The 12,603-nt window shown below is 32.7% G+C and overlaps 1 protein-coding gene across 1 annotated transcript; it reads left to right on the top strand.

Moving 5' to 3' along the window:
• The first annotated feature begins 3,911 nt into the window (after positions 1-3,911).
• On the top strand, positions 3,912-8,369 carry LOC108823636 (ubiquitin carboxyl-terminal hydrolase 10). Its single transcript, XM_018596888.2, has 12 exons — positions 3,912-4,293; positions 4,431-4,637; positions 4,724-4,868; positions 4,955-5,014; positions 5,112-5,210; positions 5,389-5,718; positions 5,791-5,931; positions 6,024-6,194; positions 6,335-6,592; positions 6,672-6,826; positions 6,894-7,701; positions 7,800-8,369. The coding sequence occupies exons 1-12, from the start codon at positions 4,154-4,156 to the stop codon at positions 7,956-7,958; spliced, it is 2,673 nt and encodes an 890-aa protein (XP_018452390.2). The 5' UTR covers positions 3,912-4,153; the 3' UTR covers positions 7,959-8,369.
• The last annotated feature ends 4,234 nt before the right edge of the window (positions 8,370-12,603 follow it).

Raw genomic sequence — 12,603 nt, 5'->3', positions numbered from 1 at the left:
GAATTATGATTATAATTATTTTAATTTTCACAAGATTCTTTTCAGTTTTCGCTTAAATAATTAATTTATTAATTTAAATAATACAACTATTTAAAACTTCTAATTGGAATTACAATTATAATTTTTTAAGCGAGTTAGGACCAATTATTATTTTCACACGATGTAAGATGTTTTAAACTTTATAGTTTCATTTTTCTCATTCAATCCAAGTTATCTCGATTATAGCTTTTGACATCTATATTTATGTGCTTTTGATATTTGTTTTCTTTTTGTTGGAGTTCTATATTTTTCTTCTTTCTTTGAGTTTGAAAGATTATGAACAGATCATTTTTATTACATGGAGTTTAAAATTATTTCGGTAGTTATTTCACGTGTATGTTTTACTACTGTTTAATCTATAAGAAAACATGTTTTGATATTAAGTTTAGAGAGATGTCATGAACATGTGTTTAATGTTTCAGTTTTCAAAAGGCTAAAATAGATATATTTTAGGGAAAATTTGGAAAAATGCACTCCAATAAAAATAAAATTTGAAAATTACACTCTTATTTAAGTTTTTTTGAAAAATACACTTATATATATAAAAATTTACCTAATTGTCCATTCTTAATATTTCTCTATTTCTAATATATTGTTTGAAATTGTTTTTTTTTTTAAATCGTTAGATAATTTACAAATACCCTTTAATATAGCTACACAATATCTTAGGATATCTTTTTAATAATATCTTAAATTATTTAATTATTTTGAAAAAAAATAAAGAAGCATCGTTGTCTAGTCTCCTTCTCGTCTGCTATCTTCTCCATTTCTGAAAAAAAAATCTCCTTTCATAGATTCTTTCTCTCATCTCATTAAGAACCAGAACTTTCTAGCCTCAACTCATTCATCAAAACTTGTTTATGTTAAAGAGAAAAGTTTGACATTTTAAATTTTGCGTAGTTGTTGGTATGACCATCTTTGTTAGGTCCTGTAAACGGCTCGAGCTCATTGTGTGTCTATTCACCGTCTATGATATATTTATATTCAAACTGTCCTTCCGGCATTTCAAAGTAATAGTCCTGGTCGGAACAATGATAAAACAAAAAGCAGACACTCTTAAGCTTCTAGTTCATTAAGAAACCTCACAGACAATTCTCTCTTCAGGCTCCAGAATCATGTTCCCCTGTCCAGTGTCAGAGGTATCCTCTTTTGCATGTAAATGAGAAAAGTGCATCCTAGTTTTCAATCATATATATATGAAGCTCGTCTGGCATTTTGTTTCTCTTGATAATGAAGCTCTGTTGTTATTTTGCTCTACTTGGCTTCTTGTTGTTCTTCTTTTTCTCCTTTGTAGCTTCTTCTAAGCTACTCTTCTTTATTCTTCTTTTTATGTTGAAGATTCTAATCAAGGTTCAAGCTCTCACTGAGTTCTTTTATTTATTTGTGTCTGTGAAAAGTGTATGATGAAGAAGAGAACAAGTTTCTTTAATTTATAGCTGATATATGGCTAAACATAAAGAACAGTCGCAATCTACACCACCTTCTTCAAACACCATGTTGCTTCCTCAACAAGATACTGCTTTTTTCTTCCCAATTCAAACAAATATGAAATAACTGCAACAGAAACGTCAGCAACGGATACATGATTTTTTTCTATGATTATAGTATAGATAGCCATATGTTCAGTTGTAAAATTTAAAAGTTAAAATAACATGTTTATCTCATCAACACATATTTATCTTAAACATATTTTAATGATATTAGTTTATTAATTTCGAATATTAGTTTATTAATTTCGAATTTATATATTAATTATATAAATCTCAAATTTGGGCAAAAATGTCAATTCATAATTAAGAAAGTGTATTTTTCAAAAATCAAAATAGAAAATGCATTTATCAAAAATCAAACTGTTATTGGAGTAATTTACAAAATATCCATATATTTCAATGAATAATTAAATTTATCATTATATAATTAACCATAAATTACTTCATATAAAACTATCATTATCTATTTTTTTCTTTTATTAAAAGTAAAGTTGTGAAATATTAAGATAAATCAATGTATGTATTGATCAAGTAAACCAATAAAATATTGTCATACTATCATTATCTATTTTTTTCTTTTATTAAAAGTAAAGTTGTGAAATATTAAGATAAATCAATGTATGTATTGATCAAGTAAACCAATAAAATATTGTCATTATCTCAATTCATTTTCAAAAAAATATTTATGTGTGTTTAGTGTTTTGTTTTGATAATTTAATACATATTCCTGATTCAAAAATACAAAGTAGATTAAGAAAAACCAACACATTTTTACTTTACTTTATTGTGTAGAATATTTTATATGTAATTATGCTCTCATAATTTTATAGCTTTTTTGTATTTAGGAGATGTATACCAAAATAAAAAGCGCAGAAAACTAAATTATTTAAAAATATTAAAAATAAGTTATCATGATGTTCAAATCATAATACATATGTTAATAACTATTAGTAAAATGATTATACCCGCATATGCGGACAAAACACCTAGTTGTTATATTAGTTATTAACTTTTTTTTTGTCAACAGTTGTTAACAGATTTGTATAAAAACTAGTGGCAAATACATAAATCATTGGGAAAATTGTCTTTTAAATCGCGAACTTTCAAATTTGGTTGAAAAAAAACCTGAATTTTTACTTGGACCATTTAAAGCACCAATTTAAATTGACTAGCCATTTTAAACATCAATTTAGTTTGATTAAACCAAATTAAGCACGACGTTAACTCGGATAACAGAATGATTAATAGAGTTAAATGTCGTCTCTAATCTCCGTTAAGTCCAAAACGACGTCGTTTAAAAATCTTTTAAAAATATGCATTTGGGTGGAATCAAACCCATGACAATAGACACACACATGTAAGACTCAAACCACTAGACCACTTAAATTTTTTTTAACATGATTGACTAGTAATAGTTATTATTGTGAAACCTCCAAATCATCTCATTCAACCCTAAATCCCTAAATAATTTTATAAATATTAAAACTTTTAAATAAATTATTAACTATTCAAAATTTTGTCAACATTACTAAAAATATTAAAACTTAAAATAATTATTAACTTAACTATAATATTAAGTTTTATAAAAAATACTACTTATAATTAACTATATGATACTAAATGATTTTTAATTATAATTTTTAATTAATAGCAATACTAAATGATTTTTAATTATGATTTTTAATTATAATTTTTCATAATACTAAAATATTTTTAATTAAAAATCACAATTAAAAATCATTTTGTTTTATTAGTAATTAAAAATCATCTAGTAATTAAAATTATAATTAACAATCATTTAGTATACTAGTAATTAAAAATTATAATTAATTATTATTATAAATCAGACAAGTTATTATTAACTATAATTGTTTATTATAATTTTTAATAATACTAAAATATTATATTTTTTAAAATCATAATTAAAAATCATTTTGTATTATTATTAGTTAAAAATTATAATTAAAAATCATTTAGTTATTTATACTCAAAAAATTTCAAATAACTAATAAGCTATTTACAAGTTTTAATATTTATAAAATCATTTAGGGATTTAGAGTGGAAGAAGATGATTTGGAGGTTTTACAATAATAGGTATTAGTAGTCAATAAAGTTCAAAAAGTGCAAGTAGTCTAGTGGTTTAAGTGTTACATATGTTTGTTTTTGTTCACAGGTTCGATTCACCCAGATGCGATTTTTTAAAAGATTTATAAACAACGTCGTTTGAGACTTAACGGAGATTAGAGACGGTATTTAACTCTGTTTAATCATTTTATTATCCGAGTTAACGGAAAGTTCAGCTTTTTCTTAACCAAATTTGAAAGTTATTAATTTTTCCATAAATCATTTATGATAATAAATGTAAGAAAATTGAAAATAATTGACTACGTTTTGCAGACATCACAGACCATATAGATGGGTATAAACGTGAATCCAACAAGAAGACATTCATTGTTACTCTCCTTGAATCTAGGGTTCCTCTTTCTTCTTCTTCCCTTGATTCCAGTTTCTTTCTTTCTCTCTGTTTCATCGGTTCCCCCTTGAGTTTCGTTTGGAATCGTTCAAGCTGAATCGGTGATTTCTCCTTCCTGGTGTGGTTTGGTGGAAAAGTCATCTTTCGAAAAATGACTAATTCCACAGATTTCATGGTGGAAAACAACGCAGTCTTCACCCCGGAGGAAGAGAGACGCATCGTCTCGGAGCTGACCACGGAATCCGAGGATAATCTCAAGGAAGCAAACTTGTATTTCGTCATCTCCAAAAGGTCATCATCACATTATGATCCCCTGCTTAAATATATGTCTTTGGAACAGTCTTGTAACTCTTGATCTATTATGGTCGGATCTTTTTTTTTTTTTTTATGTTTATTGAACTCAATGTGCTGTGTGCCTCAACGTGCAGGTGGTACACAAGCTGGCAGAGGTATGTTGAACAACCAACAAACGAGTCTTCTGAAGCTCCAAGGCCTGGACCTATTGAAAACAATGATATTCTCGAAAGCGCCAAGGCAGATGACACTAGTAGTGATCCACAGCTTCGTAGATTGCTGGTTGAAGGGGAAGACTACGTTCTTGTTCCTCAACAAGTTTGGGAAAGACTTGTTCAATGGTGACCTTTTTTTCTATTACATCAAACTCTGTTTCCTTCTCTAGGGAACAAGGTATATAAAAAAATGTGGTTTTGTATCTCTTTAGGTATAGCGGAGGTCCTCCAATACCAAGGAAGTTGATCTGTCAAGGGTTTTACAGTAGGAGTTTTAGTGTTGAGGTGTACCCACTCTGTCTTATGTTGACCGATGCAAGAGATAAAAGTACAACCACAATACGGTTGGGAAAACAGGTATGGATGGCCCCATCACTTAGTTTTGCTTTTTTTTTTGAGTTACTTATGTGTAGAGTTCCTTACATGGGTTGTTGGTATTCAAGGCCTCTATAAGGGAGCTTTATGAGAAGGTTTGTGCTATGAAAGGGGTCTCCCAAGAAAAGGTTTGAAGTGTTTCATTTCTATATTTAAGTTTTTGCTGCTGAAATCTACATTTGTTTCAATTGGAGACGATGTGTTAACATTGATATGTCTAAGCAGGCTCACATCTGGGATTACTTCGGTAAGAGGAAAGGCAAACTCTTGGATCCTTCATCTAACAAGAGCCTGGAAGAGTCAAGCCTTAACATGGACCAAGATGTAAGCATCTAGAGAACTATCTGCCACACTTAAAAAGTGAAAAATATTTGATATATCTCCTCTGTCTCTTGCCATAAATTGTTTTTTTGGATAATGCACAACCCCTTGCGTTCTTTTATTGTAGCCCAAACATATAACTTTCTTATATCCAGTCTTCATGTTTTGATTCCCCATGCAGATTCTTCTTGAAGTTGATGGGTCCTCGTCTTCTCAGTATGCTCTGGAGCCTTCAAGATCGCTTGTTACGATTGCTGGAGGCCCAACCCTTTCTAATGGTCATTCCACCACCTCCAAGCTTACTCTCTTTCCAAAAATCTCTTCTGAAGATGATTCTCCAAGTATTCTGGGGAAAGGAGAGAGGGGAGGATTAGCAGGATTGAGTAATTTGGGAAACACCTGCTTTATGAACAGCGCTCTTCAGTGTTTGGCACACACACCTCCCATTGTTGAATACTTCTTGCAAGATTATAGTGGCGACTTAAATAAAGACAATCCTTTGGGAATGCGCGTAAGTGTTTGATATTTAAAGACTATTTTTCTATTTAAAGTTTGGTATTAACTTAAAAACTTAATTATCTAGGGGGAGCTTGCTATCGAGTTTGGTGAACTGTTGAAGAAGTTATGGTCATCAGGAAGGAATGCAGTTGCACCCCGCTCTTTTAAGACAAAACTGGCTAGATTTGCTCCACAGTTTAGTGGCTACAATCAACATGATTCTCAAGTGAGTCATTTTCTCTAATTGTTTTTTTTTTTTTGGGGTCTTGCCATTGTTCTTGTTCTTTGGTTTATGATGGGTAAAATTGTTTGTTTCAGGAGCTACTTGCTTTCTTATTAGATGGGCTGCATGAAGATTTGAATAAGGTGAAACGAAAACCTTACATTGAACTTAAGGATTCTGACAATCGTCCGGATGATGAAGTTGCGGAAGAGCGTTGGAACTATCATAAGGCCCGGAATGATTCAGTAATAGTTAATGTCTGCCAAGTAAGTATCTCTTTACCTTTTCTTAATAGCTTCTGCCACTGAATGTTCATTTTGGTTCTACATTTTCATACAAGAGCTGGAAGATTCTTTCTTTTATATTCCTGACCGTTTTTTATCATGATGTATTTGATTCATACCAGGGCCAATACAAGTCAACTCTGGTTTGTCCAGTTTGTGGAAAAATATCAATCACTTTTGACCCCTTCATGTACTTGTCTTTACCTTTGCCATCAACCCTCACGCGGCAAATGACAGTTACAGTGTTTTATTGTGATGGTAGTCGTCTCCCGATGCCCTACACTGTGACAGTGCCTAAACATGGATCATGCAGAGATCTTATTACTGCATTAGGTACTGCTTGTTGCTTAAACGATGATGAGAGTCTTTTACTTGCAGAGGTATGACTTTTAACGCATTCCTTTCTTTCTTTCTTTTTTTGCGAAATCTCTAACTAATGTATGGCATTTGCCCTTCTAGGTGTATGACCACAAGATCTTTAGATATTTTGAAAATCCCGTGGAGTCACTTAATTTGATAAAAGATGAGGATCGTATTGTGGCGTATCGGTTGAATAAGATGCAGAAAGGAACAGGAAAAGCAAAACTTGAAATCCTTCACGGAGGGCAGGAAAGGTGAGCGAGCAGTTTTTTGTTTAATTTTGTTTTTTCTTCTTGGACTCAGCTTTATGTGATTCCACAGGTCGGTTCTAGAGAGTGTTAGAGGCAGCAGGGACATAAAGCGTTTTGGGACTCCTTTTGTCACTTATGTCAACACAGAACTACTAAGTGGATCCGACATTGATGCAGTGATCTCTGGATTTCTGTCCCCGCTACACAAAGTTCAAGCCTCATCTAAGATTCAGAACGGAAGAGAGAACGGCCACCTCCCTAACGTTGCTGTTGACGAAACATCCGGAACTATATCAGATAGAGATACTGAGATGGCCGAGGCATCTGATAGAGAGTTAACCTTCAGGATCTTTTTGACCGATGAGCGTGGTCTGGACTTGAAACCACTTAAGTCTGATTCTCCTGTGAACCCTGGTATAGTTACAAGGGTGTTGGTGGAGTGGAATGAGGGTGAGCATGAGAAGTATGATTCCAGCTACTTAAGTAACCTTCCAGAAGTTTATAAAACAAGTTTCTCTGCAAAGAAGACAAGGCAAGAAGCGATATCTCTGTTCTCTTGTTTGGAGGCATTTTTAGCAGAAGAACCTCTAGGACCAGATGATATGTGGTTTTGTCCGGGATGCAAAGAGCACAGACAAGCTAACAAAAAGCTTGACCTGTGGAAGCTGCCTGATGTTCTCGTGTTCCATTTAAAGCGGTTCACGTATAGCAGATATCTTAAGAACAAGATTGATACGTTTGTGAACTTCCCAATTAACGATCTTGACTTGAGCAAGTACGTGAAAAACAAGAATGGCCAGTCATACTTATATGAGCTGTATGCAGTCAGCAACCATTACGGTGGACTTGGTGGTGGCCACTACACTGCCTACGCTAAGGTTGTTTCTGTTTTGCTTATTCAGTAATCATCATGCAATAAACTAGATTTTTCTATTGTGTCCTTTTGTCTAACCATATGTGTTCACTTTTGCTGCAGTTGATTGATGACAACAAATGGTATCATTTCGATGACAGTCATGTTTCATCCGTAAATGAATCTGAAATAAAAAGCTCAGCAGCATATGTTTTGTTCTACCGAAGAGTTGGAAGTGGAACAGAGACCCAATCAGGTGAAATGTCGACCGATTTGGATTAGTCAACTCATAATGGGCACATCAAGAAGTTGCTGCATTGGTACAAAGATGCATTGGTCTAACTCACTCTATTCTTTTGTCTATTCAAGCTGGTTGTTTGGTTGAGGTGTTCTATCTTCAGATTTTGTGCTCTGTGGAACGGTGGGATTTAGGTTCGGAAAGATTGTTTTTGATTATTAGGCAAGTTTCTAAGTGAGGGGGTAATATTTTTTGGATAGTGAATCAAGCGGCGAACAAATTTAGAGGTGTAGAGATATAGTTTGTGAAGAAACCTTTGTCAATATTTTTAGTATGTCCGACTCTGCTAAGATCTCTTCTTCCGGGGAACTTGGTTATAAAGACACGTAAAGATGCTTTTTAACGATTCCATTTTTCCCTCTACAATGCTAAGAAGGATATATTATTTTGAAGCATGTGTTATATTCTGATTAATCAAAAAGAAGAAAAAGCTTTAGAAGCTTTACATTTCAATGTATTTGCTTCGCTGAGAATAACATGAATAGATGAATTTGAGGGAAAAAAACCTATTAGGCTATTGCTAGTTTGCTACCACTGTTTTACTATATAAATTATTTTGGAAGGGTTTTTTTTTTGTTGTTTCACAATACTTCCCATGCTCTACAAAAATGTTGTTTTAAGATTTTATCTTCTTACAAAAATCTTTCTTTATATATATATATTGAGAAATACTAAGAATAGCTCTTTTTTTTTTTGATCAACACTAAGAATAGCTCTATTTCGTTCTAAGAATAGTACATATAAAGGGAAAAAAACATTTAAAGTATTAGAAAAAAGATGAACCATGCCTAGCATTGAAGTGTTGAGAGTGGCCTGAGCTTTGATCCATTGAAGTGTTGTTTATAACCTCCAGCGGAAGTGATTCATTACATACCCCCTATCCTTCTAACTTCATCATTTCTCATCCATATTTTCTCCAATCTGTAAAATTAAGAAGAAGATGTGAGTGAATATGTGACGACTGACGAGATAAAGAGAAGGGGAAGAAAAGGAAATGAAAGGATGGGAAACAGAGGAGAAAGTACTAACCAGGAGGTGAGATTCTAGAATTTATGTTTAAGATTTGGGTTTAACTTTTCTCATCGACGCAAACAGATTCAATTAATTTCTACAAGCCAAAAAAACAAGATTATGTGTTAAATTTTTTGGCTAGTAGAATCTTAATTGAACCTTAATTTTTGGCCGAGCACCACGTGTAAAATTGTTTGTCTTTGTATTTTGAGTCATGAGTTAAAATTTTAAAATCATTACAATAATTTATTTCTACATATTTATACAATATACAAAACTCTCTACAGCTCTTTCCAAATTTAACAAATCTATCAACTTTTAAAATCAATAAACTCTATATGAATCTCCTCTTCGAAAACGCGGCCACCTGGCCGCGTAATCGTCCGCGTATACGTGATGCGTCTGCTTACCGTGGCGAGTTGACCCAATACGGTTGTCTTATACGCCGGACCGATTTATGACCGTCGTGAACGTATTTTAACATTACGCGCCGTTGAAAAGTGAAAATCGCGTGGTCCAGAAATCGGTTATTATGCGTTTATACATGATCTTTATCTTTCTTTCTCGACAAGACAAGAGAAATTGCAATTGCTTTTTCTCGAATCCAGTGAATTGAAACTAAATCCCTGTTAATCAAGCTCGACTATCTGTTGCTAACCTTTATTGAAGCAGATTCAAGAAAGAAAAACAAGCAACTACTCAAAATACGGTCGGAGTGTTATTGTCGGTGGCTGGGTTTCATCAATGTAGCCTCATGAACTTTGGTCTATGTGGCCTCAAGATGCTCTGTTCTTGACTAGGAGAAGAAGCAGAGAATCATCTAAACCCATTTGACTACATTTATCATTACATGCTGTTAAGGTGGCTGATGGCACCACCACCGTGAGAGAAAAACAGTTGTTGAATAGAGAGAAGCGAGAGGAGTAGAGTTCCTTAAAACATTAAGAACAAACGTGGGCTCCGGTAAATCACCTGATTCACCTCCAACAACATAGCCAAGATCTTCTTCTTATCTTATGATTTTGACTTTGACTTGCTTAAATGAGAATCTGAAAAAAAGAAACATCTCCTTCCTTTGAAATCTGACTTTATTCATTTCCACCGTTTGAGAAACTAAAAAAATTATTAACTTTTTGATGTAAAAGCTGGGTTTTAAGAGAATCTGGTTCTTTGTAATTTAAAGTCAAGGAAAAGTATAAGAAACTTGTCGAAACTGATGTACTTTGAAAAATTGGGTGATAGAGAAATTGTAAAAATGAGTTATTTTCCTTAGATTTCTCTTTAACACTAATAACAATAATGTGAATAAAGAAATAGTAACTATAATATTTTATTTAATTTAGTATTTATGATTTTTGTATATTTAAAATTAAATAATTCACTAAAAATTACACCCCGCGTATTCCCCGATTTTTTCCCGCTTTTTCGATAAATCGCTAGGCCCGTATATGCCGCACGCGTAGCGTCTAGCGAGTTTCCGAACAGGGTATGAATCTAACTCCCCTAATACCCCCTAATTCTACTACTGGATTCACCGCTAATCTCAATTTGGAACATTACCTTTTCTTTATTCCTTGCGAAATAAGTAACCGGAGAACGAATTTTCACTGAATCTCACCATCAGAGTTATGGTCATATCTTGGTTACGTTTGAATATACTTTGACATGAATTTTAGATAGTTTCTTCAGTTACATTGCTTAATAATATATATTTTTTTGATAAACAATTTAATAATATTTTTAATAATATTTTTTTGAAATGGAAATCAATCGGTTATGGAGACATTAAATTACCAGCTTACTTGGAATTGAAGTAAATCGATTATGGAGACATTAATTTTTGTGTGCACTGGCATAAATAATTTTTGGCTGTTAAGCAAATAGAGATGTCATCTCAGTGCTGCTTTTTTTTTTGGAACACTCTCAGTGCTGCTTAGAGCATGTTTAATGGTGTAGCTTAGCAAGGTAGCTTAGCTTAATGAGGATTAAAAATAAATCAAAAATAGGGAAAACACGAAGGTGCGCCCCTTAATTAAGAGCACGAAGGCACGCCCCTTGACTGTCACGCGTCAAAGGATGATTGGAGAGAGGAGTGGTGGTCTCTCGGTGTCTCCGCGTTTCGTCTTTCTCTCTTTTTTTCCTGCTTTCTCCTTCTCTCTCTTCTCTCTCCTCTCTCGTAGATGACGAAAATGGCGATTTCTCTTCTCCTCCGTGTTTCTCCTCAACGGAACTCCCTCTGGATGGCTCGTGTTGACGAAGTTATAGACGGCGTTTCCTCTATCGGTTGGTGTCCCTCGTGGTGGCTCTCGGATAAGAAGGAAAACGGCGACTGTCGAAAGGTAAAGATGAGATATTATGTTTCAATGTTTCAATATCCAATTATGCATGTCTTAGATTCTTTTTAATTCATCGTCAATCGTAAGAAGTGGTCTCTGATTTTTTTTAATTATATTTGTCTTTGTGTTTTCAGGCGGATTGATCAAGTGGCATCATCCAGGATAAACATTTCTCTTTGTCAGACAAAACCCCCCACGATTGTTGATAAAGGTAAAACCTATGTCTCTGAATTTTTGAATTTGGCCGTCATCAAGACAACAACTAAGTTTCATACTTACATGTCGATCTCACCTTTTCTACAAATAACCCTTCAAGTATCCCCGATGAGATGGGTGTTCGAAGAAATATTCTTGATAAACAACTGCATCAACAACTCAAACGTGATTTGGTTAAAAATATATGGCGTAAATTTGGCCGTCATCAAGACAACAACTAAGTTTCGATCTCTCTCTCAAATTATCGTTATTGTCGTTTATTTACTAACCTTTGTTTTTATGTTTTTATTTAAAAATCTATGTTTCAAATGTTATGCTTAACTTTGTTTTTTTAAAATAAAATTATGTTTAATATTTTTTTAATTTTTAAGATCCCCTAATTAAGAGACTACCAATAAACCAATAATTTTAAATATCTCTTAGCAAAGTAACTTAACTACACTTTAATAATAAAAATATCAATAAGCTACACTAAGTGGGTTCCCTCAATAAACATGCTCTTAGATAATCAAAACAAAGGAGAAGTGCTTTGTGAATACATTTATTTATATCAATATTAAACAAGAGCAATGCAACAGTTATTCACGAGCAACAATGCTACACTTAATTCTTCAGCATTAAGAAAATATTCAGACGGCACACAAAATCTGCTTTCTGCGTATTATATATTACTAATCAGTTCTCGTCATAGTATCGTTGCAGGATCTGGGCTCTCACTGACAATGGGATGGCCACATTGTGCATATTGTCAATGCAGTTTTTATTGAAAAAATATTATATGTTTAAGTAAAGAACAAAAAAATTAAAAACGCTTCTACCATCTAATAAAATAATCAAATCAGAAATTAAAATTTAAACTAGAAATTCTGAAAAAAATAAAAAAAAAACAGAAACAAAAAATAAAAGTATTTCTATTCTTCCATATTTAGTATTTATCAAAATCATATTTCTTCTATTGAACATGAAACTCTGTTCAATTATAGTTAATTTATAATATTTACTTCAATTTAGTCAATGTTAAAATAAACAAAAAGATAAAAAAGACTAAGAAAATAAGAGACATCAA

The sequence above is a fragment of the Raphanus sativus genome, chromosome 9 (assembly GCF_000801105.2).
Source record: "Raphanus sativus cultivar WK10039 chromosome 9, ASM80110v3, whole genome shotgun sequence".
NCBI lineage: Eukaryota > Viridiplantae > Streptophyta > Magnoliopsida > Brassicales > Brassicaceae > Raphanus > Raphanus sativus.
Note: the sequence above shows the minus strand (reverse complement) of the source record. Positions and strands in the feature narration are given on the sequence as shown.

Excerpts from the sequence above, each read along its gene's own strand:
- LOC108823636 (XM_018596888.2), top strand. The coding sequence starts at position 4,154 with ATGACTAATTCCACAGATTTCATGGTGGAAAACAACGCAGTCTTCACC. Across the intron at positions 6,593-6,671 it reads AGAGTCTTTTACTTGCAGAG|GTGTATGACCACAAGATCTT; the intron begins GTATGACTTTTA and ends TTGCCCTTCTAG. Across the intron at positions 6,827-6,893 it reads CTTCACGGAGGGCAGGAAAG|GTCGGTTCTAGAGAGTGTTA; the intron begins GTGAGCGAGCAG and ends GTGATTCCACAG.